Genomic DNA, 25,518 nt, shown 5'->3' with positions numbered 1-25,518 from the left:
GTTCGAGAAACGATATAAAATTTTCTAAAAAATTTTGTTCAAAAAACAGAAATTTCAACATAAACGTTCAACAAACGAGGTACCACTGTATACAGGTATGCCTCTTTTATGCAGCTTCAGATAGTTTACTCTGCCAAATGCTTTTCTCACATCCACAAAACTTAGCAAAACAGGAGAGGCTGATGACAGGTAATAGTTCAGCAATTCTTTCAGTATGTAGATGGAGGTGTCGGTTGAGTGGTTTGCTTAAAATCCGAAATAGTTGTCAGTGGTGTGTAGAAAGGGGAGAAGTCTCACTAGAAGATCCGACTCAAGTATCTTCAACACGATCGTTGTGATTGCAATCGGCCGGTAATTACCAGAATCAGCTGCATCCTTTAGCTTGTGTTTTGATAACAACCCAGGGGCAAACCCCTTCGGACTCCCATGGACTTCAGTATGCCTCTTCCCTGGTGCATGGGAATCAGATAGGGACTGGGTTTAGGAGTCTGAGGAGCCAGATAGTCGTCTCCTTCACTACACATCCGTAAGATTCCTTTCCAGTGCATGGGAGTCTGACAGGGACCTTTGTTTAGGAGCATCGAGGGACCATGTAGCCACCTCCTCCACTGCATTATACTTCACTATTACTGAGCTAACATCTGTTAACCAAGACACATGACTGGCACAGGTACAGAAAAGAAGCAAGGGAGCCAGGTGCAGGAGCATGTGGCAAAGCCTATTACAAAGAGAGAATTGGCACCAAGGTTGTCATCTCTGGCACCAAGCACATGAGAGAGGCTGCAGGCGTTGCTGGCACCCGAGATTGGAGCCAGCAAGCTACTAGCTTTGTAGAGTGAGCTGGAACAGAGCTCGACTAAGGGAACACCTACTCACAGCAGTCAACGAACACCCAATTATCTCCTTACTACTTTATGCCTTAACACTTTTCAGTTCTTCTGCAAAGGAAAATGTGAAGGTTAAGTAGAACATTTATCTACTGGAGGCTTACACGAAGCTTATGTCTGGTAAATAAATCATAATTGTTAAAATTACAGGCCCAATGAAATGACCAAATACCCAAGAATTATTTCCAATGCAATAATCAGTGGCTTATGCAAAGACTAAGGCCTATAAAAAATCATAAATTACTCAAGATATGATCTAGAGTAAAAATAATATAAAAATGTCACAACATCTAAAAATACTTTAAGGTAAAACCATTACAGGAGTCTCGTCAGTAGCCTATGGTCAGAAATTAATTTGTGAATTGCAAAAGTTAATGCATAAAGAAAAAGAGTAACATACACCAATTACTTAATGATTGAAAGTCGAACATCCTGGAATTACTTTAAAGCAAAACTATATCGACTCCCAAAGAGGGAGCTTCTCCAGTAGAACAGGAGAGGTATCTCCTGTGAATAAGCCTGGAAGGAGGTCAGGCCAGAGCAGCTTTGCCCTGTTCCTTCTTTGAAGCGAGCCAGTCATCCACCTCGATGGCTATCCTTGATGAGGAGGAACGCAACACCTTGGGAAGCAGAGACGTCTGCCTGGTTCCTCATAAGGAAGGAAGAGGCAGGAGAAACTGGAGTAGCAGCCAAGAAGTTGGGAAAACTAGCCAAAAGAATGAAGCAATGCTGCAAAAGCAGACTGAGAAGTGGTTTCCTGCTCAAACACCTCTTCATCTGAAGATACGGGCTAAAAGACAGGATCCTGAGAGATTGTGGGCAATGGGGGGGAGGGGGGCTTTCTGTATGAAACCTGTAACAGCCTCTAGTCGGCACTAATAGGCTCCAACAGAGGATTCTCCCAAGCCAAAGGGCGAGCTTGAGGTGGCAATGGCAACCTTACACCTTACAGCTCGTTCGGGTTGCCCCAGGTCCCTCAGTGTGAGGCACCTCTGTCTACCAGAGAATTGCTAATGCATCTTCCAGTATATTTTGCATCTTCCAATCTTGAATGGTCTGGGATGCAGCTTAGATATTTGTTGAGCTTATTCTTGAACACATCTACGCTCACTCCTGATATGTTCCTCAGATGAGCTGGCAACGCATTAAATAGACGTTGCATTATCGATGCTGGTGCGTAGTGGATTAATGTCCTGTGTGGTTTCCTTAGTTTTCCTAGTATAGTTTTGGGCACTATCAATCTACTTCTGCTTGCTGTTTCTGATATTGTTAGCTCCGTGATGCTTTCAATAATTCCTTCTATCTGTTTCCATGCCTGTATTATCATGTACCGTTCTCTTCTCCTTTCAAGGCTATATAATTTAAAAATGTCTGGTCTTTCCCAGTAGTCAAGGTCCTTAACTTCTTCTATTCTAGCTGTAAAGGACCTTTGTACACACACTTTGTCCAATATCCTTTTGGTAGTGTGGGTACTGTATCATATTGCAATATTCAAGTGGACTACAAACAAATTTTATACAGCATAATCATGTGTTCGGCTTTTCTCATTTTGAATTGTCAGAACAACATTCCCATTATTGCTTTACATTTTGCTAATAGAATTGCTATTTGATCATTGCATAACAGATCCATATTCAACATAACACCAAGGTCTTGAACTGCTTATTTATGTACGATTGTCTCATTATTAGGTCCTCTAAATGCATATAACATTCCTTCTTTATCACCATAATTTATTAATTCAAATTTATCAGAGTTGAATACCATCCTCTGCCCATTCATATATTTTGTATAGGTCTCTTTGTACTGAGTTCCTGTATTTGGCACAAGTCATTTCTCTACTTATTCTTGCATCATCGGTGAAACTTCTCACTACTGAGTCCTTAACATTGCTGTCTATGTCTGCAATCATAATAACAAACAGCAACACAACTAACACCGTACCTTGTGGCACACCGGATATTACCTTAGCTTCATCCAATTTCTCATTGTTTGCAATCACTATCTGTTTTCTGTTTTGCAAAAATTCTTTTATCCATCTTCCTACTTTATCCACAGATGAGTGCCAAGCGCTTTGGAGGCGACAGGAGCTTGGAGACAGAGAGGTGTCTAAGTGGGTCTTTCATGAGCTTGTTGACTAATAAAGGGCGCTCCACGTACAGGGTAAATTACTCCAGACTGTCCTTGCCTGACACCTGAGATTGAGCCAATGAGGAAGCAGGAGGGTTGTGGGCTGTGACTGGTCTCTCTGTACCTCTTAACTGGAGGAGGGGAGTGGTCAGCATCATCAGAGTGCCTCTTGAGCAGTGAGAGGGGGCAGGAGAGTGCCACAGGCACCTCTTGTCAGGGTTGGAGACTTCCGAGTCAAGAGGAAAGTTGATGAACACCACTCACTTTATCACCTTTTCACTGGTCTAAGTCGACACATGGGGGATAATAGGTGCAACTGAGGGGGCGACTACCACTCAGCAAACCCCACTGGCCTCCCTTGGCCCTCTGGTATGTCTTCGTCTAGGAGCACCAGCAGGACAAGTAGCCACCTCTTCCACTTGCACAACACTCACTTTGCATATGCACAGACATTTTTTTCAGATTGTGCAGAAACTTTTTCAGAAAGCACTTTCAATGGGGCAACTAATTCAGTCATAGCATTTACCACTAAATTATTGAACCATGATTCAAGACTGGCAATGGGGTCGGGTTTGGAAGCATGAGAGCCAGGAATAGGAATACGTGATAAAGTAGTCTGAGGACTAGGGAACGGAGAAATAGCCAGAACTGGTGATGAAGAGCCGGTACAACTATTCTCTATTGGCCTGGCAGATTCAAGATTGGCCCTACTTTCGGCTTTAGAGACCACCTTTCTCTCTTCTCCGTCTCAAGGCTAAACAAATACTAAAAGACTTCAAAGCTTATCACTATTACATTCCTGTCCTCTACATTTGACACATTTGGAATGGGAGTCGCACAACGACTGAACTAACCTAGTTTTACACCCCTTGCCACAAAAGCAAGCGCTGGAAGAACTAGTATCAGACATATTGCTAAGAAAAGCTAACTATATAGCTAACAAAGCAATACTTCACAAAAGCTACAACAATTCTGACAGCTAGCAATGAATCATAAAAGCTATGACAAATTCTGAAAGTTAACCAAATCTTGAATGACAAAAAAAGTGATGAAGGAAGGCTGCAAAAACGCTCAATGTTAGTCGAACATTGGCAGAAAACAAATTGAGCTCTTTGCCATGTCAATCCTCTTCTTTCCCGTGGGTGGACAAGGCAGGGGTTGTCACCTACACAAAACAACTGAAACGCTACCACAAATTTTGAATTTTTAGGCTGCTGTGGTGGAAAACCTATAGCCACGTAATTACTACTTGGTAAGTTACTTATATGTATAAAAATAAAAATTTGAAATTAGCATTTACTTAAAAATGGACAAAAATACAAAAAATTGTATTTTCAACCTTATTTGATAGCTCTCTTCCTTCTCCCATAATGGAAATTAACATTCAATACAAAAATGGACAATACCGTACATACTCGTGTAACACGCAATCATGTGACCACCAAATTTTCACCCTTTAAAAATGATTTTATTACATATCTCGTGTATCATGCATGATAAATTTATGAGACCAAATAAATGGGCTAACCTCTTTTCTTCCTCTTCATCTATTCCATTTTCTTAGTTAGGCTAACCCCTTTTCTTCCATCTCTTTATCTATCCCATCTTCTTTTTAAGATTAAAAAAAGTGAAAGAGAATGCCAAAAGTTATCGTTAGTAATGTTATATGCGTTTTGAAAATGCATGCAACCAGAAACAGCTGATTTGCTATGAACAACCGAATCCGATAACAGCCTTTTTGCTTGCATTCCAACCATCGTACGATAGTAAATAATTACCATAGTTATGTTGCAAATAACGTTAAGGAGAATAGGAAATATATTTTTACATTACTATATCCTTACTTGCTATGGAGAAAAGATCAGCAAAGGCACATACTGCTAAATTTAATCTGTAAGTTTCAGCTGAATTTGAGGAAAGAATGTTGATCTGCTAACGACCATCATCATGCATCGGCAACGTGGATGGAACTCTCGCATCATCAAACTCAACCGTGAACAAAATTTGAGAGAAACGTGTTTTAATCAAAACTATTGGCATGAAAGAACACATTGTACTGTCTTCACTCCAATGAAAGATAAATACGTAAAGCTTGTAGTATTCTGATGAGATCAAGTGAAATTAATGAACAGAATCTGTTTATTTTTATTTACGCAATAATCATGCCCTCAGCGCCATCTACTAACAAAGAAATAACTAAATTTCATTCATAAACCATACGTATTTAAGTGATTTCGACTTGAAAAACACTTTGTACAATGTAAAATAACCTTGTCCCATGTGAATAGAGTATCTTGAGATTCATTTGCGCTACCTACCTCACAATCGCCCTCAGCTGATTTCCAAACCAAAACATTGACTGCAATGTTTGTCTTTTATAATACAAACAAATAGTACATATATTATGAAAATACATATAACATTATTGGATGCAGTGAAGTGCATATCCATTATGTTTATATTTTATCATATGTGATTATTACATACTTGAATTTTATATCTCATGTGTGATGCGACCCCCTTAACCCTCTTACGCCGACTGGACGTATTTTACGTCAACATTTTTTGTCTTTCGTGTGCCGACTGGACGTATTTTACGTCGACTTACAAAAGTTTTTTTTAAATTCGCGGAAAAATACTTATAGGCCTACCAGCCTAAAACTTTTGAATCACGCGCCTTGGGGGATGCTGGGAGTTCACGGATCAAGGTGTTTTGTTTACAATCGTTACGCAGGCGCGCAAGCACGAATTTCTTTCTTGCCGCACTAAAAAGTATCTGTGACACATCTCAGAAATTATTTTGTCACTTTGACATAATTTTTGTACCATTGTAAATTAGCCGTTACATGAAGTATTATATATGAAAATGTGCGCATTTTTATGTAGAATACAACAATAAAATACTCATGATTGTAGCTTTTATCAGTTTTGAGATATTTTTATATAAATAACGATAACTGCCAAACTTTCAACCTTCGGTCAACTTTGACTCTACCGAAATGGTCGAAAAACGCAATTGTAAGCTAAAACTCTTATATTTTAGTAATATTCAATCATTTACCTTAATTTTGCAACTAATTGGAAGTCTCTAGCACAATATTTCGATTTATGGTGAATTTATGAAAAAACTTTTTCCTTACGTCCGCGCGGTAACTCTTCCGAAAAAAATCATACATGCGATTGTGGTAATGTTTGCACCATTTTAAAATTAGCCGTTATATAAAGTTTTATATATGGAAATGTGCGAAATTTCATGCACAATACAACTAAAAACAACCCATGGTTGTAGCTTTTATCAGTTTTGAGATATTTTCATATAAATAACGATAATTGCCAACATTTCAACCTTCGGTCAACTTTGACTACCGATATGGTCAAAAAACGCAATTGTAAGCTAAAACGCTTATATTCTAGTAATATTTAAGCATTTACCTTCATTTTGCAACAAATTGGAAGTCTCTAGCACAATATTTCGATTTATGGTGAATTTATGAAAAAAATAAAATTTTCTTTACGTCCGCGCGGTAACTCTTCCGAAAAAAACAAAAAAAATCATACATGCGATTGTGGTAATGTTTGCACCATTTTAAATTAGCCGTTACATAAAGTTTTATATATGAAAATGTGCGCAATTTCATGTAGAATACAAAAAAAATAATTGAAGGTTGTAGCTTTTCTCATTTTTGAAATATTTGCATATAAATCACGATAAATAGAAAAAAAACCAAGTTCGGTCAACTTTGACTCTACCGAAATGGTCGAAAAACGCAATTGTAAGCTAAAACTCTTACAGTCTAGTAATATTCAGTCATTTATCTTCATCTTGAAAGAAATTCGAAGTATCTAGCAAAATATGATATTTTCATGATAAAATAAAGTTTCACATATACTTACCGAACAGTTACATAGCTTATAGCTTCTTACCTACGGCAGTCGAAATTCAAATTGTTGGCGCCAGCGGCGTTGCTATCTTAAGTATAGGTGATACAAGACCCGCCCACATCCGGGAACCCTGGGTACTGCTAGCCTTCTACCGTCAATTTTCGTTTAGCCGACACGTCCATCTGTGGGGAGGTGGTGGGCTTTGATTATGTAACTGTTCGGTAAGTATATGTGAAACTTTATTTTATCATGAAAATATCATTTTCACATAAGTGACTTACGAACAGTTACATAGCTGAATCCAAAACTACCGGAAGGAGGGTAGATGGACTACATAAAAATGACAGTAAGACCACCATTATTAAACAGCAAATGTTGCAGTACCCTACCTTGTGAGAGAGCAGCTGCAGGAGAATACTGCCTCTGGTTGGCGCTCTCATCACTCGTAGGAGACGTGGCAGTATAGGCCAGGGTCGTCCCTACTTAGTGGGATTTTGTAACCATGGACAAGACCGTTGGTTGACAAAATATTAAAAAACAGATAATGCCCTTGCCCTGGGCTTCAGAAACCAGATAAAAAACAACAGACCATCACCTATACCAAAAATAATGACATACTCAAAAGTAATAAATAAGATCTGGAGGTTCTCCAAAGTACTATGAGCCTCCAGTCTGCCCACGACTCAACAACCTATAACAAGGCGAGGAGACAGTAGAGGATAGAAAGTTCCCCTATGTTTCCTTTCCCAACACCATGCCCGCTACCGACAAAGGACCCAATTTACAACAACTATCATAGGTAGCCTCTACATTCTTCAGGTAAAATGAGGCGAACACAGATCTCGATCTCCAAAACGTAGATTGAAGAATCGAGGAAAGCGACATATTGTGCTTGAAGCTTAAGGATGTCGCCACTGCACGTATTTCATGTGCTTTCACCTTAAGCACATTTAGAGTCTGATCTTGGACTTGAGAGTGTGACTCCAGTATCAGACTTCTCAAAAAGAACGAAATAGCGTTCTTGGAGAGGGTTTTGCAGAATTCTTAACCGAACACCAAAGTCGATCGGAATTACCTCTAACGGATTGTGTCCTTGACAGGTAACATTTCAGAGCTCTGACAGGACATAGTAAATATTCTTCTTCCTCCATCGGACCCACTATATTAGATAATCCCTTAAGTACAAAAGATTTAGGCCATGGGTTAGAGGGAGATTCGTTCTTTGCTAAAAATTCGTTAACAAAAGAACAAACCGCATTACGATTTTTGAACCCCACCTCTTTGTGGATGGCTTGTAACTCACTCACTCTTCCTGCTGTAGCCAAAGCGAAGAGAAAAAGTGCCTTCCTCGTTACATCTCTCAAAGACGCTTCACGAAGTGGCTCGAATCGTGAAGACATCAGAAAAGTTAAAACTACGTCCAAGTTCCAGTCCACACTATCCTTCTTGGATACTTTTACTGTATTAAAAGATTTAATTAAATCTCCAATATCCTGGTTAGAGGAGATGTCAAGCCCTCTATGCTTAAACACTGAGGACAGCATAGCTCTGTACCCTTTAATTGTCGATACCGACAAGTTCTTAACTTCTTTAAGGTACAGCAAAAAATCAGCTATTTCTGTCACAGAGGTTTTAGAAGACGAGAAATTATGTCTTCTGCACCACGTCCTAAAGACTCCCCACTTTGATTGGTAAAGCTTGGCAGAAGAGCTTCTTCGACAGTTAGCAATAGCCTCTGCCGCTCTACGAGAAAACCCCTTAGCTCTGACGAGTTTCCGGACAGTCTGAACCCTGTCAGTGACAGAGCGGACAAATTCTGATGATACCTGTCGAAGTGGGGCTGTTTGAGTAGCCGAGGATACTGAGGAAGAAGTCTGGGATGGTCTATAACCAACTTGAGAAGGTCTGGAAACCACTCTTTCCTGGGCCAGAATTGTGCTACCAACGTCATTGACACATTTTGATGTGAGAGGAACTTGTTCAACACCTCTCTGATCATTCCAAATGGGGGAAAGGCGTAAACGTCTAGACCCGTCCAATCCTGAAGCATTGCGTCGGTCTTCCAAGCAAGAGGATCTGGAACTGGGGAACAAAAGATCGGAAGTCGATTGTTCCTCAGCGTGGCAAACAGATCCACTGAAGGTCTTCCCCAAAGTTTCCACAGTTCCTGACAAATTTTGTCTTGCAATGTCCACTCCGTGGGAAGAACTTGGTTTACTCGACTGAGTTCGTCTGCCAGTACATTTAACTTCCCCTGTACAAACCTCGGAACGAGGGAAATATCCCGATCTTGAGACCAGAGAAGGAGATCTTCTGCGACTTTGTTGAGGGAGAATGAATGGGTTCCTCCCTGATTCCTGATATAAGATAGAGCGGTAGTGTTGTCGGAGTATACTGCCACTCTCTTTCCCACGACCAAAGGAGCGAATGCTTGCAGACCGAACCAAATCGCCTTCAACTCCTTCATGTTGATGTGATTCAACCTCTCTTTCTCTGACCATAATCCTGAGATCTTTTTGGTCCCTAGGAGAGCTCCCACCCCAACCCTCTGTCCGATGCGTCGGAGTATAATTCTACGTCTGGGTTCCTTAATGTCAGGGAGAGACCCTCTTGCAATCTTTCCCTCGACATCCACCATCTCAAGTCGTTCTTGATCTCTTCCGACACTGGGAACGAATACGTGTCTGGTTGAGACTTCCGACACCAACTCGCTTTGAGATAAAACTGAAGAGATCTCATGTGAAGACGACCCAACTTTACAAACGTCTCTACTGATGATAACGTCCCTACAAGACTCCTCCATTCCAAGGCGGAGGAGGACTGACGATTCAGGAATTGGCTCACTTTTTTTGAGGCAAGATTCTATTCTTTTCGCGGGGACAGAAAACCCGAAAAGTCTGAGAGTCCAGAATCATCCCCAAATAGGGGATCTTCTGGGACGGCACTAATTGAGACTTCTCCAGGTTGATGAGAATTCCCAATTGACTCGCTAATGACAGTGTCTTCCGTAAATCCTTCATGCACTGTGTCCTCGAACCCGATCTGAGAAGCCAGTCGTCCAGGTAAAATGCTGCATTTATGCCCAACATATGCAGCCATTTCCCCAATGGAGCAAGAACACGAGTAAATACTTGAGGGGCCGTCGAAAGGCCGAAACAAAGGGCTCTGAACTGATACGTGCTCCTTCGAACACAAATCTCAGGAACTTCTTTGAACTCTGGTGAATCGGGACATGAAAGTAGGCGTCCTTCATGTCCAGGGACACCATCCAATCGCCTGGGCGAAGTGCCGACATCACAGAATGATTTGTTTCCATATTGAACTTTGTCTTCAGCACAAAAAGGTTCAATGCGCTTACATCTAGCACTGGCCTCCAACCTCCCGAGGCTTTGGGAACTACAAAGAGTCTGTTGTAGAATCCCTGAGAACTGTCGAGGACTTCCTCTATTGCTCCCTTCTTGATGAGTGCATTGACCTCTGCTGCTAAAGCCAAAGCTCTCTCTGATCCTGGAGAATATGCTGTTAAGCTGATTGGTGTATCGGAGAGAGGAGGATCTAAAACAAAAGGAATCGAGTATCCCTCTCGAAGAACTTGAACTACCCATTGCTCTGCACCTCTTCGACTCCATTCTTCCCAAAAAAGATGGAGTCTTGCCCCTACTTGCACGTGAAGGAACGGCTTCTCACTTGTCCGAAGGTTTGGGGGGAGGTTTCTTTGAGGACTTGTACTGTGGACGCAAATTAGTCCTGGGTCGTTGCCACTTAGGTTTATTCCCTCGAAAGGGATGCTTCTGAAGAGGAGAAGACTTAGCTCCTGTCGGAGTAGGCTCTTTCAGACGTCTGGAAGACTGAAGAAGGAGATCATTAGTAGATTTCTTTTCTAAATCCGATAGAATTTGTTGAATGGTTTCTTCAGGGAAAAGATGAGATTTACAGAGAGGAGCAAACATGAGAGCCGACTTCTGGTTATTAGTGACTCCTTTAGACATGAAAGAACACCACCTTTCTCTCTTCTTCATCACTCCCATTGTGAAAAGGGCTGCTAATTCTCCTGAACCATCTCTAACAGCCTTATCCGCACAGGACAGAACTCCTAACCAGTCTGTGGCAAAATCTTCTTCTAAAGACTGACAGTCTTCAATCTTGCGAGCTAAAGAGGCAATAGTCCAGTCCAAAAACTAAATACCTCAAATACTTTAAAAATATTCTTCACCAAATGGTCCAGCTCTGAAGAAGAAAACAAAATTTTAGCTGACGAAAAAGCTGCTCTTCGGTGTGAGTCCACTAAACCGGAGAAGTCTCCCTGGGAGGAGGCAGACACTCCCAAAGAAGGAACTTCTCCAGTTGCGTAGAAGCGATACGCTTTACTCTGAAGCTTAGAAGGTGGGAAAGCAAACGAAGCCTTACCTGTTTCCCTCTTCTTAGAAAGCCACTCCGTTGACTCCTTGAGGGCCTGCTTCGAGGACTGAGAAAGAACCAGTTTAGGTAGACACGAATACGCTGTCTTCCTATCTTTAACGAACATTGAAGGCGGTGAAGACGGAGAAGCAGGTTCAAAGTAATCTGGATAAGTGGACAGGAAAAATTTAAGAAGACTCGAATAAGCCGACGAATCCTTGTCATCTTGATCCAAAGCTTCCTCTTCAGACTGCACGGAAGCAGAGTCGAAATCAGGCTTATGTTCTACCCCGGTGGAGGATTTCAACAAACTCATAAGATCCTGGAAATGCTTCTTAAATGGAGCTAAGGTAGAATCGTCTAACACTGTAGAAGTCGATGGTCTTTCAGTCGAAGAACGATTCTTTCTAACAGGTGAAGTCTCCGCACCACGAGTCGACACAGGCGAACAACCAGTCGAAATTCCTATCGACTCACGGCGTGGGGAGTCGAACAAAGACGAGCGAATACGCTTCTCTGGACAGTAATACGGAGTCGAACGAGGCGACCGAGCCGAAACTGCGACCGAGACTCGCTTGGGAGAGTCGAGCGATCGTGAATTATCACAAAGTTTAGTCCGAGAGCCATTGCTTTTAGCCGAAAAATGCGACTGCGGAGGAGATTCACTAAATATCACATCCGGAGCAAAACTACACGAAGGTTGAGGACTCCAATGCCTCTTAGACTTCTTAACAGGAGTCGGTGACGAATCACCCGCAAGAATCGAATGTCTTTTTAACGGTCGAGACACCAAATCACCTCGCCTTTTGCGCACTGGCGATTGCACTTCCGAATCAGAAGACAGACGAGAATCACAAACACTAACACCTTTCCACATCTTTTTGGACGACACCCACGAGTCGACGGAGTCGACGGCTGACCGTGGGCAAACTCCCCCAGACTCCTTCCGACCTCCGGTATGTCTTCTCCCGGTTGCGGGGGAGCGGGACAGTGACCTTCGTCTGGGAGTCGAGGGGGAACGGACAACCGCCTCCTCAGGCGCAACATTAACACTTTGCACTGCACTAGATTTCACTGTACTATCTACGAAAGCTTTAAAAGACATTCCTAACTTCATAACTGATTCAGCTAACACTTCGAACTTTTTATCCATCTTAGACTCAAGCAGGCAATGGTGTTGGGTTCGGAAACATGGGCAACTTGAACAGGGGTAATCAAAGGAGAAGTAGGAGGACTATTAATTGGAGAAATATTCTCTAATAAAGGAGAGGCAAGAGAAGACTTATTTGTCTCCGAAGGAACAGGAGTAGTTTCTAACCTATTCTTACTACTAGCCCTAAGAGCTGCCTTCCTCTTCCTATCTTTCTCCATTTTCTCAGCATGCGATCTAACCGCCTTCCATCCCTGTTCATCCAATTCTTTACATTCATCACATGTCACATCCATACCATTACAATTTTGTCCTCTGCATTTAGTGCACTTAAGAGTGCGGATCGTGACATAACTTAGCTAATCTTGTTTTGCAGCCAGCGCTGCAAAACCTTACAGCAGATGAACTAGAATCTGACATAATTAGCAATAATGACGAAAAACTGAATAGAGATAGCTAACTGGCAAGAAAAAACCAAAAACTTGTACATCACCAAACAAAAACCAAAATCCAAAATGGCGACGCAGGAGACTGCAGCGAAAATCTCACAGGTGTTACCCCGTGAGCGGCAGAAACGAAAATTGACGGTAGAAGGCTAGCAGTACCCAGGGTTCCCGGATGTGGGCGGGTCTTGTATCACCTATACTTAAGATAGCAACGCCGCTGGCGCCAACAATTTGAATTTCGACTGCCGTAGGTAAGAAGCTATAAGCTATGTAACTGTTCGGTAAGTCACTTATGTGAAAATTTAGATTTATGGTGAATTTTAAAAAAATCTTTCCTTCCCTCCGCGCGCGGATTCTCCGCCACAAATCTCCAAAATGTGTACGTCCCATTCTCAGAATATTTGCTCCGTTTCATATTAGGCATTTCATAGAGTTTTATATATGAAAATGTGCGCAATTTTATGTAGAATAAAACGAAAAATATTTGAAGGTTGAAGCTTTTCTTATTTCCGAAATAATTGCATATAAAAAATATATATATAAAAAATTCGACATTCGACTGTAAGAGTATATTACTATACTCTTACAGTATAGTAATATTCAATCATTTGTCTTCATTTTGAAAGAAATTGGAAGTCTCTAGGACAATATTTAGATTTATGGTGAATTTTTGAAAAAAATATTTGTTTACGTCCGCGCGTTACGAATTCATGCATTATTTTGTGATAATATTTTCTCTGTGTTGCTTTTATCGTTTTACAATGTGTTATATACCAAAATGATTGCGCTATCATATATCACATTATTTATATATGATAATGATAATTTTTTTCATTTCTGATGGTTGCATACTAAACTTCAGGCAATGACAAAAAAAGGAGCCAAAAATGAACTCTTAATCTTGAAAACTAAGCGCGCTGTGATTTTTTGAAAAAAAATATTTTTTCCACTTCCGCGCTCACTCCGAAACCCCTCCGGCATACGGGAGACAATTTTTTATTTACTGCTCCGGCGTAAGAGGGTTAAAATTAGCTCTAAAATTAGGTCTTCAAAAGTCACATGATATGCGAGTATATAATGGTATTTCCAACAAAACAAAATTAAAAGTCACAATGCTATTGATGATGAAATACAAGAAAATGATGGCCCATGGAAATCAATCAATATACATACTGAATAAACATCACAAAAGATAAATCCTAGTAAACCAATAACTTTTGGAAGATGACAGGATAGTAACCTGCAATATGACACTAACACAAGTATATTACTAATTACTTTGTTTCCTTGTAATCTGATTTAGCAGATATTTGGTTTATCCATCATACTTCAAATTAGTTTAAAAGGTTTGTAATTTAATGAAAAAACAAAAATGAATATTCATGACTTCTCACCTCACATAAATGCATCATTATAAAATTTCTAAGACAGATAATATACAGTAGACCACATCACAGAATAGTAACTGAAATCACTCACCTGATCACATTGGTCAAGGTCAATTTTTCCCTTTAATTTCCGGCAAGTTTTATCCGTATAGTATTCTAAAAAGTATTGGCCAGGAAGCTCCCCTGACCTTAAGACAAACCATCGCCTTCGCCACTTCTGAAAGACAATCATGAAATGTAGTATTTTGTGTCACCAATAACAAATTATTAAATATTTTATGCTGGCATGCTGATATGAACCATTAATGTTAGCAATATAGAATAGTTTCCATGTAACTAAGTGTTACACATTAGTGTTCAGATTCACTGGTTAAGGATTAGGTCACTTCCATAAACAGGTTTTTCTCATTCATAATTTGTCCAAAATATATCCAGGACACAGTAAAGAGAGCCTGACCAAAGACAGACAATAAATGGAAAGTACAGTGTGCATCAGCCTTTATGCTCCCAACACCTGGTCTTGTACTCATACAGCATACTTACACCATCTATACAGACCTGTATACTTGCAATTACATATTTAATGTTTCTAACTCGCACTCGCATGGCAGCTTAAATTTTGATATTCGCGGTAGAGCTCTATTGTTTTAGTGTAAGTGCTAAACCCTCCCAACTTCCAGGGGAGAATAGGTAAAACACAGCTGAAGAGCTAAATTTGCTTCCATTATTCTATGATGAAAATAGAACGGGTGTTCAATGTGTAGACTTAAAACATCAGACACAAGTTCCAGCAAGTGTAGGTCCGAGTCCTATTCTCTGCCCAAAGGAAGAGAAGTAGGGGGATGTGGAAGGAGGTGCAGAGGCCAGTCACTCTTGTAATGCTTTTCACTTCCAGAACCACACTTTGGTGAGGTGCTACCTGTCCTGTTAAAGGAGCTGGGTAAGAAAACACTTGTTAAGCAGCCACCACACACCCAAGGAAAATAGGTTCCAAGGACTTGTGGGCAATACCTGAAGGTAGGAATACATAAGTGTTCCGGTGAGACCACATTACTGTATTCAGACTGACAGATTCCTCTGGAATACAATGGATGGACAAAGTCACTGATTCTGTGAGCTCTCAGGGTAAGTGTACAGGTGTGATGTCATCGCCAGCTGCAGAGAACTTCCTTCCTATTGTCTAGCAAAACCAGGAGAAAGACGTGTCCTCAGACACTTCTTCCTTGGCGAGTCTGTACTAGTGAAAAGTTATCGACATCCATTTCAAGGATGTTAAATCGTTTTCGAGAGTACAGCAACAAACTAACAGGACAAAGTAAGGAAGTACTCAAACCTGGCAATAGATGCTGAATGACATCTGAGACGGAGTCGAGACATCGATACCAACCTTGAGAAGGGTGACATTAACAAAGATCTATGTCTGATGATTCTCGCAAGGGTGTGTGCGACCTACACAAAAGCCAAATACCGTCTAGAGACCTGGAGTTCCTGTGTTGGCAAGACAGAAAGAAGTTTTTCATCAGTAGTTGAATCTCGACTGAGGAAAAACGATACTACTTCCATGTGTAAGACTAGGACAACTGAATCGAAGAGAAGCAACTCTTATGACTCTGGCCAGGGGAAAAAGTCCCATTAATGACATCAACCAGCAAAGATGGCTCCAATCCCTGGAATGTTACAAAGGACTGAAAGAGTTATCCAGCTATTTCTGTTGCTGCTCAGTGATAAAGCGCATGCTTGCAAGAAAAGCTGGATAGTCTTTTAGCCATGAAGATACAGGGATTGTACTGCCTGAGGAACTTCTCTTGTGTCACTGACACCGAAGGTTGGGTCAGGGAGGAACTTCTCTTGTTAATTAGGAAGCAGAGCTGTCAGGTCGGGCAACAGGTGAAGTCTTCTGTCATTTATTTTCAATTCGGGGTAAACAATGTTTGTTGAATACCTTACGAATTAGAAAAAAAAAAAGGTAAAAAGAAGACAAAACCTGTCAAGTTCTTCTGAAATAGTCATACTGATTGACTGCAGTGGGCCCTGGGTCAGTTGCGATGGAGCAGAAGACCTTAAGACTTCTGTTGTACTGGACAGTCAACAAAAAGATGATAGGAAATCTTCTGAGACACACCTGTCTGATGTCTCAAGTATTCATTTCCCAAAGAAAAACCCTCAAGTTCTTCTGAGGCGCAAACTCCCGATTTTCTCTCCTTGAAGGGAGATACATACGACAAGACCCAATGAAACTTTCCTGGACTACTTTAGCTTTGGTGCGTATAAATATGATTAAGTTGTTTTTTTTTAAGGTTGTTTATGAATGTATTGGTTGTGGGAGTTCATGTTATTTATTTTTTCTTATATTACTTGCAGTTTGTGAGGAGATTGTTGCTCCCCTTCAATCCACCATGTAGGAAACTTGAAATAAGAAAATTAGAGAAAGTGCAGCTGCTAGACAGCAGAGACAAACACTTTTGTTCCACTCTTCTCCCTGTTCCTCCATACATGACGCTAACCTCTAAAAGGTGCCAATCTCGATACACTTACCACAAATAAAGTTCGACAACAGCCAAAGGAGAAAGCAAATACATAGTACTGTTTAATCTCTCCAATAGCCTATTACAGCTGAAACGGAGAGTGAAAGAGTACCTAATGGACAGGGAAACACACACATTGAACAAGCCCTTATAATAGGTACGCACCAAATTTACTGACCATTTTCTCAGCAGGGTATTGCACTAAGTTAAAATTATATTATTAAAGATATTCAATATAATTATCCTAAAAATAAAGAGTGGTACAGAAAATTAATATTATGCCAGCCTAGAAGGACATTAAATTCCTATACTAATGACAAAAGTATCGGCTGATATTGGTCACAAATTCACCAATACCGGTACCACAAAAACTATAGCTGATACCACCGATACCGATACTTTGGCATTTTTGTCAGAAGAGGTGGGAGCAGAGATCCTCACTGTAAGACATTTTGCAAGACACTGACAACTTTGCAACTTTCCAGGCCTGTGGTTGGCTGATCAACAGCCAATCAGGATTGTCGTAAGGGACAGGGCTGGGCATTAGATGCATGGGTGCTGCGAATTAATTATAGTAGTTTATGTTCATCATTAAATTCACATAGACACAAATTAAAAGCATACTGGAATCATGTATAATCAGAATTTGGAGTAAAAAACTTACAAATTTCTCCCATCTTCTCTGTTTTGTCTTTCACTGAAGTTAAAAGTATGGCTAAATAGGCTGATTTCCTCAAATGCTGAAATTGGCCCAAATACTAGATATATATATGGATAGGCTTTCTACTTTCTTCTAAACAAATCAAATGAATTAAAGTTAAATTTTATTGAAAATTTTAAGACCGCAATAGACTTCTCACATTGCGATCTCCACAAATAAATTACCATAAGAGATTTTCAAGGATTTATGAATTAACATCACTAGAATACATTCATGTATAAATGTATGTTTAACAATGCTCTGAGTCAGGTTAGATCAGGAGGGTCCAGCCAACAAAGCATCTCTCAGTTAGATTAGGATCTAATGCCCTACGTTAGGATGGGATGTACGTATCCGTCTAAACATGGCTTTTCTTGTGCATTTCCTAGTTTAAACAATTCTTAAATTAACTTTTTGCCTGAAATCCATAGGCATAGCTTGTTTAATTTCACAAGTGTGCGTGAGGGGAGGGACTGGAAGAGGAGTAACTAAATACAGAATCATTTGAAACACAAACAAAAACATCAGAAAGAATGGTACGTGTAAAAGAGACAGCTACACAAATATATAATTATTCAAAGTGGTTATTGTCACTGTGCGGTAAAAATAATTACAATACTTATTCTCACCATACGCTCTTTTCAACCTTTGGTCAACAGGTGTCGCCATTTTCTACTACAGGAAGATTGAATAAAATGTTGAACTATTGTAGCAGTAAATAGTGCTTTTCAAACTTTTCAAATATTGCTTCCACTGATCTGTAATTCATCATATCACTATCATAAACAGTAGTTACAGTTACTGTAATTTTTTTTAATACATGACATAACTGCTATGCACATTATATTGGTTCATATTGGTTGCTTGTATTAATGGCAATTGTAGAGGAGAGATCTATCAACATGCTCTCTTTCATACTTGCAGACAGACAGACAGATCTTAGCTGTAGCTTCCAGACTTCTACGGGTAACTCATCAAAGATTTTGGAACAATGCCATGGATTTTCATAACCTTCATCAGGAATGCTACAGGGCCTACTTGCCTGGTGTCTGAGTTATCTTAAAATGTCCTGTCCACCCAAATCTTGAAAAGTGTACCACTTCAAATTTCAGTATAAAATCACTGCTAAAAAATGCAATGGCAAAAAAACCATGCAGTGGGAATAATTGACAATTTTTCATATATAAATTCAAGAAACACTTTCAGAAGGTGAACATACTTTGAATTTATTTCCACCACGCAAATGGTGACACCTGTTGGCCAAAGGTTGATAATAAGTACTACTGAAATTATTTTCACAGTGCGGTGAAAATATCCACTTCATAATATTTTATTTTTTGGCTAAACAACATAAAAATGGTGTTTATAATGTAGTACAGGCAATATAATCTGTGAAATGTAAAAAGATAATTAATTCACTGTATTTTGTCTATATCTCGGTATTTCTACAAAAGCAATCCGCGGTGGCCTAGACTATGGCAATTGACGTTTTCCTATGTTAATTTACTTACTGAAGAAGAATTTAAAGTAATATTTATTCGGACGACTGTAATTAACCCCCAAGGGCCAGTACTAAAAACAGCGAAATACATTGGACGCCCCAATCCCTAGTGGATGACGCATCTGGGGTTACGTTTCTTGCAGTCCGTGCGGAACTATTCTGTAGAATTACCCTGCAAGAAACGTAACCGCGGATATAACATCCACTAGGGACTGGGGCGTCCAATGTATTTCGCCGTGTTTAGTACTGGCCCCTGTGGGTTAATTGCAGTCGTCCGAATAAATATTATTTAAAACTTCTGTTCAGTAGGTAAAACTGCAACTGCCATAGTCTGGGCCGCCGCGGATAGGTACCCTAGATCTACCTAGGCTATATCTCCACTTCAATCACCAAGGGGCTGGTATTAAACACAAAGCTTCCACCTGTTTCATACCGACCAATCAAAGATTAACTTACAAATAAACAAAAAAAAATTATATATTTTTGTTTTGTAATTTTCTCATATCTCACCTGTACTACATAAATTACATCTTTTACTATATTGCATGGCCAAAAAATCATATTAAAGATGAATATCTTCATGCGGCCTTCTTAACTTTTTGGTTCGATCAATGGCAACTGCCTCAGCATATACCTAGCCTATTCCTTTATAAATCTACACTAATCTTCCATCCAGAGGCACCTAGTAGTACAGACATTTTCCAAATAAACTAGCCTACATAAATCAAGCTGTAAGTCGTCCTTCAGTAAAACTGGTTCCCACCAGTCAGCGACCATAACATTTAGTACCACCTACTATTGCTTGGGTTTTTTAACGGATGCCTCAGCAGGAGATTAGTAAATCCCCAAGTGGGGTAATGGGGAGGGGAGGGTAGGGTTGCCACAGAAGTTGGAAGGACTTTATCAGGAACCTCACTTTGGGACATATTTTAAGGACCTTTTGCTAACGAACTCTTCCCCCACCCCACCTTCCCCAACTAGAAATTCTTGTTCCGCCCACAACGGGAGTATGTGTGGGGGGGGGGGGGGACAAGGGAGCTAGGACCTTATCAGGAACCTGACTTGGGGGGGGCATTTGATAAGAGCTGTTCCCTAACAATACCTCCCTCACTAGGACTTCAAAGGATATTCCGCCCACCAGGGGGAGTACCTATGCAGGGGGGGGGGGGGTCATGGGAGTTTGGACCTTATCAGGAACCTCACTCTGGGGCATTTGATAAAGACCATTTAGGTACTAACAAACCCAACCCTCACCCCCCGGGAACTTCTTAGGTATTACCACCCACGAAGTGGTGTAATTGTGGGGGCGGGGGGTAGGGGGGACGCCCACAGGAGTTAGACTGACCTTATCAGAACCCCACTTTGGGGCATTCGATAAGAGCCGTTCCCTAACAAAACCCCTGAAACTTCTTTGCTTATTCCGCCCACGGAAAGCATTTAAGTAGGTGGTGAGGTGGGAATAATGCAATCGTGGTTCAGTGCCCACACCAATACGACGGATACCCACAGGACATGCCCACAGGTAACCCCGTCCTTTCTCTCTCTCTCACTTGACACTTACTGCCCTCCAAAGACGTTTCGGCGGAGGAGACTTCTCCAGAAATCCCTCATGAACGATCTCCATACTGCCGTGCACCATCGCCTTCCGCTACTATTCACACACAGCATAGTACCCGCGATTGCTGGAGGGACCGCTGAGCGTTCTCTCTCACTCTCACTCACTCACTCACACACTTATTATTACGATTCACTATCACGACGAACACTTGATGGCCATCATCGTCACTCCCAACCCCAGTTGTTGCTAGTACCGTCGGATTCCACCCAGCAGGGTCAGGCAAGGGTGCCCCCAAGCCTTCAGTGGCGCTTCTTTATTTCCGCGACTCATTAAATGCTCTGGTTTGAAGCATGAAGTTCCTTGGTTTGGGGCACCCATTGATTGATCGAATAGTGGCTAACAAAGGAATTACTTAGACCAGTCAAATTGTCTATTTTAACACCCCAAGAACCCCTAATGCTAAGAGGCGCATCTTTCTCTCGACGACTCGTATGATGCCCTGGTTTGAAGGACCCATTGATTTATCAAATACTGGTGGGGAAAGGGCATTACTATGACAAGCAAAATTATTTAGCTTTAAGAACCCATTGATTGATTGAATGGTGGAAAAAAGGAACATTACTGTGACTAGCAAAATGATGCAGTTTGAGGTACCCAATGACTGACTGAGTACTAGAAAAACGGCCTTACTGTGACATATATATATATATATATATATATATATATATATATATATATATATATATATATATATATATATATATATATTCAATGTAACACGAAAGTCCACGTGCTTGAGAATATCATAAAATCCACGTATGAAGGCGAGTGAAAACCGGGACTTATCAAATATAAACTACGAAAGTACTTGCTCCAAGTCCCAGCTTTCTCTCGCCTTCTTACGTGGATTTTATTATATATATATATATATATATATATACTATATTATATATATATATATATATATATAAGTCATATCACATTACGTGATTCATATACATATATCGAGCTACAATGTCCTTTAATATCTAATTCGCTCTACCTCGGAATTAATATATTTTCATATATGCTTAACCGAAGGGGAATTTTTTCTCGATAATAGATTTACCTGTACGTTGGGCACGAACGCAGGTACATTATAAATCCAGGAGCGTCAGTGGAAGCTATAACCACTCAACCACCGCGAGAGGCTTAAAGGTATATGTCGTCTCTCACTCAAATACTTTCTCGCGCTGAAGTATTCGTTGGATTTGGAGACAACATCAACCCGCCTCGACTCCGGTAGTTAAGTTAGCGCTTTTGACAACACGTAGCATTTACATAAGTCATATCACATTACCGTGATTCATATACATAATATCGAGACTACAATGTCCGTTAATATCTAATTCGCTCTACCTCGGAATTAATATATTTTCATATATGCTTAACCGAAGGGGAATTTTTTCTCGATAATAGATTTACCTGTACTTGGGCGCGAACGCAGGTACATTATAAATCCAGGAGCGTCAGTGGAAGCTATAACCACTAACAACCCGCGAGAGGCTTAAAGGTATATGTCGTCTCTCACCTCAAATACTTTCTCGCGCTGAAGTATTCGTTGGTTTGGAGACAACATCAACCCGCCTCGACTCTGGTAGTTAAGTAGCGCTTTTGACAACACGTAGCATTTTACATAAGTCAATATCACATTACCGTGATTCATTACATATATCGAGCTACAATGTCCTTTAATATCTAATTCGCTCTACCTCGGAAATTAATATATTTTCATATATGCTTAACCGAAGGGGAATTTTTTCTCGATAATAGATTTACCTGTACTTGGGCGCGAACGCAGGTACATTATAAATCCAGGAGCGTCAGTGGAAGCTATAACCACTCAACCACCGCGAGAGGCTTAAAGGTATATGTCGTCTCTCACCTCAAATACTTTTCTCGCGCTGAAGTATTCGTTGGTTTGGAGACAACATCAACCCGCCTCCCGACTCTGGTTAGTTTAAGTAGCGCTTTTGACACCACGTAGCATTTTACATAAGTCATATCACATACCGTGATTCATATACATATATCGAGCTACAATGTCCTTTAATATCTAATTCGCTCTTACCTCGGAATTAATATATTTTGATATATGCTTAACCGAAGGGGAATTTTTTCTTTTCTCGATAGAATAGATTTACCTTGTACTTGGGCGCGAACGCAGGTACATTATAAATCCAGGAGCGTCAGTGGAAAGCTATAACCACTCAACCACCGCGAGAGGCTTAACAAAGGTATATGTCGTCCTCTCACCTCAAATACTTCTCGCGCTGAAGTATTCGTTGGTTTGGAGACAACATCAACCCGCCTCGACTCCGGTTAGTTAAGTAGCGCTTTTGGTTATAGCTTCCACTGACGCTCCTGGATTTATAATGTACCTACGTTCGCGCCCAAGTACAGGTAAATCTATTATCGAGAAAAAATTCCCCTTCGGTTAAGCATATATGAAAATATATTAATTCCGAGGTAGAGCGAATTAGATATTAAAGGACATTGTAGCTCGATATATGTATATGAATCACGGTAATGTGATATGACTTATGTAAATGCTACGTGTTGTCAAAAGCGCTACTTAACTACCGGAGTCGAGGCGGGTTGATGTTGTCTCCAAACCAACGAATACTTCAGCGCGAGAAAGTATTTGAGGTGAGAGACGACATATACCTTTAAGCCTCTCGCGGTGGTTGAGTGGTTATAGCTTCCACTGACGCTCCTGGATTTATAATGTACCTGCGTTCGCGCCCAAGTACAGGTAAATCTATTATCGAGAAAAAATTCCCCTTCGGTTAAGCATATATGAAAATATATTAATTCCGAGGTAGAGCGAATTAGATATTAAAGGACATTGTAGCTCGATATATGTATATGAATCACGGTAATGTGATATGACTTATGTAAAATGCTACGTGTTGTCAAAAGCGCTACTTAACTACCAGAGTCGAGGCGGGTTGATGTTGTCTCCAAACCAACGAATACTTCAGCGCGAGAAAGTATTTGAGGTGAGAGACGACATATACCTTTAAGCCTCTCGCGGTGGTTGAGTAGTTATAGCTTCCACTGACGCTCCTGGATTATAAGTACCTGCGTTCGCGCCCCCTAAGTACAGGTCAAATCTATTATCGAGAAAAAATTCCCCTTCGGTTAAGCATATATGAAAATATATTAATTCCGAGGTTAGAGCGAATTAGATATTAAAGGACATGGTAACTCGATATATGTATATGAATCACGGTAATTTGTGATATGGACTTATGTAAAAAGCCTAGTGTTGTCAAAAGCGCTACCTTAAACTACCGGAGGCCGAGGCGGGTGATGAGTCTAAACCAAAAAAAAAACAAAAGAATTTTACTTCAGCGCGAGAAAGTTATTTGAGGTGAGAGACGGGACATATACCTTTAAGCCCTCGCGGTGGAGAGTGGTTTATAGATTCCACTGACGCTCCTGGAATTTATAAGTACCGGGCGTTCGCCGCCCAAGTACAGGTAAATCTATATCGAGAAAAAATTCCCCTTCGGTTAGCAATATAATGAAAATATATTAATTCCGAGGTAGAAGCGAATAAGTATTTTTAAAGGCATTGTAGTCGATATGTATATGAATCCACGGTAAATATGTGATATGACTTGTTAAAATGCTACGTTGTCAAAAGCGCTACTTAACTACCGGAGTCGAGGCGGGTTGTTGTTGTCTCCAACCAACGCAATACTTAACAGCGCGAGAAAGTATTTGGAGTGAGAGACTTGAACATATACCTTTAAGCCTCTCGCGGTGGTTGAGTGGTTATAGCTTCCACGGAAGCTCCTGGATTTATAATTGTAACCGCGTTCGCCAAACCCAAGTCAGGTAATCTAATTATCAGGAAAATTCCCCTTCGGTTAAGCAGCATTTAAAATATATTCATTCCTGGGTAGAGCGAATTAAAGATATTTCGAGGACATTGGTAGCTCGATATTGTATATTAACCACGTAATGTGATATAGCTTATGTAAATGCTTACCGTGTTTGCAAAGCGCTACTTAACCTACCGAGTCCGAGGCGGGTTGATGTTGGTCTCCAAACCACGGAATACTTCAGCGCGAGAAAGTATTTAGTGTATGAAGACCGGCATACACCTTTTAAGCAAATCTCGCGGTGTTTGAGTGGTTATACTTTCCACTGACGCTCCTGGATTTAGTAATGTACCTGCCGGTCGCGCCCAAGTTAAAAGGTAAATCGATTACTCCGGAAAAATTCCCTCCTTCGGTTAAGCATTATGGAAAATAAATCTAATTACGGAGGTAGAGCGAATTAGATATAGGAAAACATTTGTAGCTTCCCCGATATATGTATATGATTCACGGTAATGTGATTAATGACTTATGTAAATGCTACGTGTTGTCAAAAGCGCTAAAACTTACTACGGAGTTCCGAGGCACCCCGGGGGGGGTTGATGTTGTCTCCAAACCAACCGAGGTACTTCAGCGCGAGAAAGTATTTTTGAAGGTTGAGAGGACGACATATACCTTTAGCCTCTCGCTGTGGTTGAAACTGGTTCTCATCTTCCCACTGACGCTCCTTGGATTTATTAATGTGCTGCGTTCGCGCCCAAGGTACAGGTAAATCTTATTATGCGCGAAAAATTCCCCTTCGTTTAGCATAGTGACAATATATTAATTCCGAAGTTAGAGCGAATTAGATATTAAAACATTGTAGCTCGATATATAATATATATATATATTATATATATATATATAGATATATAATAGATATATCTATATATATATATATATATATATATATATTATATATATATATTGTGACGAAGTGCCAAGCATCTGGTTTCTACTTACCATTTGTACGTGTTAGAGCAAGATACTCTTAACCCCGGGTCAGGACACCATTTATACTTGGTGCACGGTTTGGTCAAGTACC

General features: G+C 40.4%; 2 protein-coding genes across 4 annotated transcripts in view; both read right to left on the bottom strand.

The window, feature by feature from the left end:
• The window catches only part of LOC135213674 (GRB2-associated-binding protein 1-like), a 71,348-nt gene extending 50,532 nt beyond the window's left edge, over positions 1-20,816 (bottom strand). For both annotated transcript variants that reach the window (XR_010314179.1, XM_064247739.1), the window contains exons 1-2: positions 20,569-20,816; positions 14,373-14,498 (exon numbers count right to left, since the gene is read on the bottom strand). Coding sequence is in view for 1 of the 2 variants with exons in the window: in XM_064247739.1 (XP_064103809.1) it covers positions 14,373-14,498; positions 20,569-20,646 (204 nt within the window). In the remaining variant the exon portion in view is untranslated. The remainder of the gene's footprint in view (positions 1-14,372; positions 14,499-20,568) is intronic.
• On the bottom strand, positions 6,927-9,430 carry LOC135213673 (uncharacterized). Of its 2 annotated transcripts, none has more exons than XM_064247737.1 (2): positions 7,289-9,430; positions 6,927-7,081 (listed from the first exon to the last, which is right to left on the bottom strand). In XM_064247737.1, exon 1 carries the CDS (start codon positions 9,398-9,400, stop codon positions 7,898-7,900), a length of 1,503 nt encoding a protein of 500 aa, XP_064103807.1. In that variant the 5' UTR covers positions 9,401-9,430; the 3' UTR covers positions 6,927-7,081; positions 7,289-7,897. The 2 variants fall into 2 exon arrangements, with proteins under 2 accessions (XP_064103807.1, XP_064103808.1); XM_064247738.1 differs by lacking the exon at positions 6,927-7,081 and having other exon boundaries at positions 7,266-7,590; positions 7,653-9,430.
• Positions 20,817-25,518: the final 4,702 nt, after the last annotated feature.

The sequence above is a fragment of the Macrobrachium nipponense genome, chromosome 43 (assembly GCF_015104395.2).
Source record: "Macrobrachium nipponense isolate FS-2020 chromosome 43, ASM1510439v2, whole genome shotgun sequence".
Taxonomy (NCBI): Eukaryota; Metazoa; Arthropoda; class Malacostraca; order Decapoda; family Palaemonidae; genus Macrobrachium; species Macrobrachium nipponense.
Note: the sequence above shows the minus strand (reverse complement) of the source record. Positions and strands in the feature narration are given on the sequence as shown.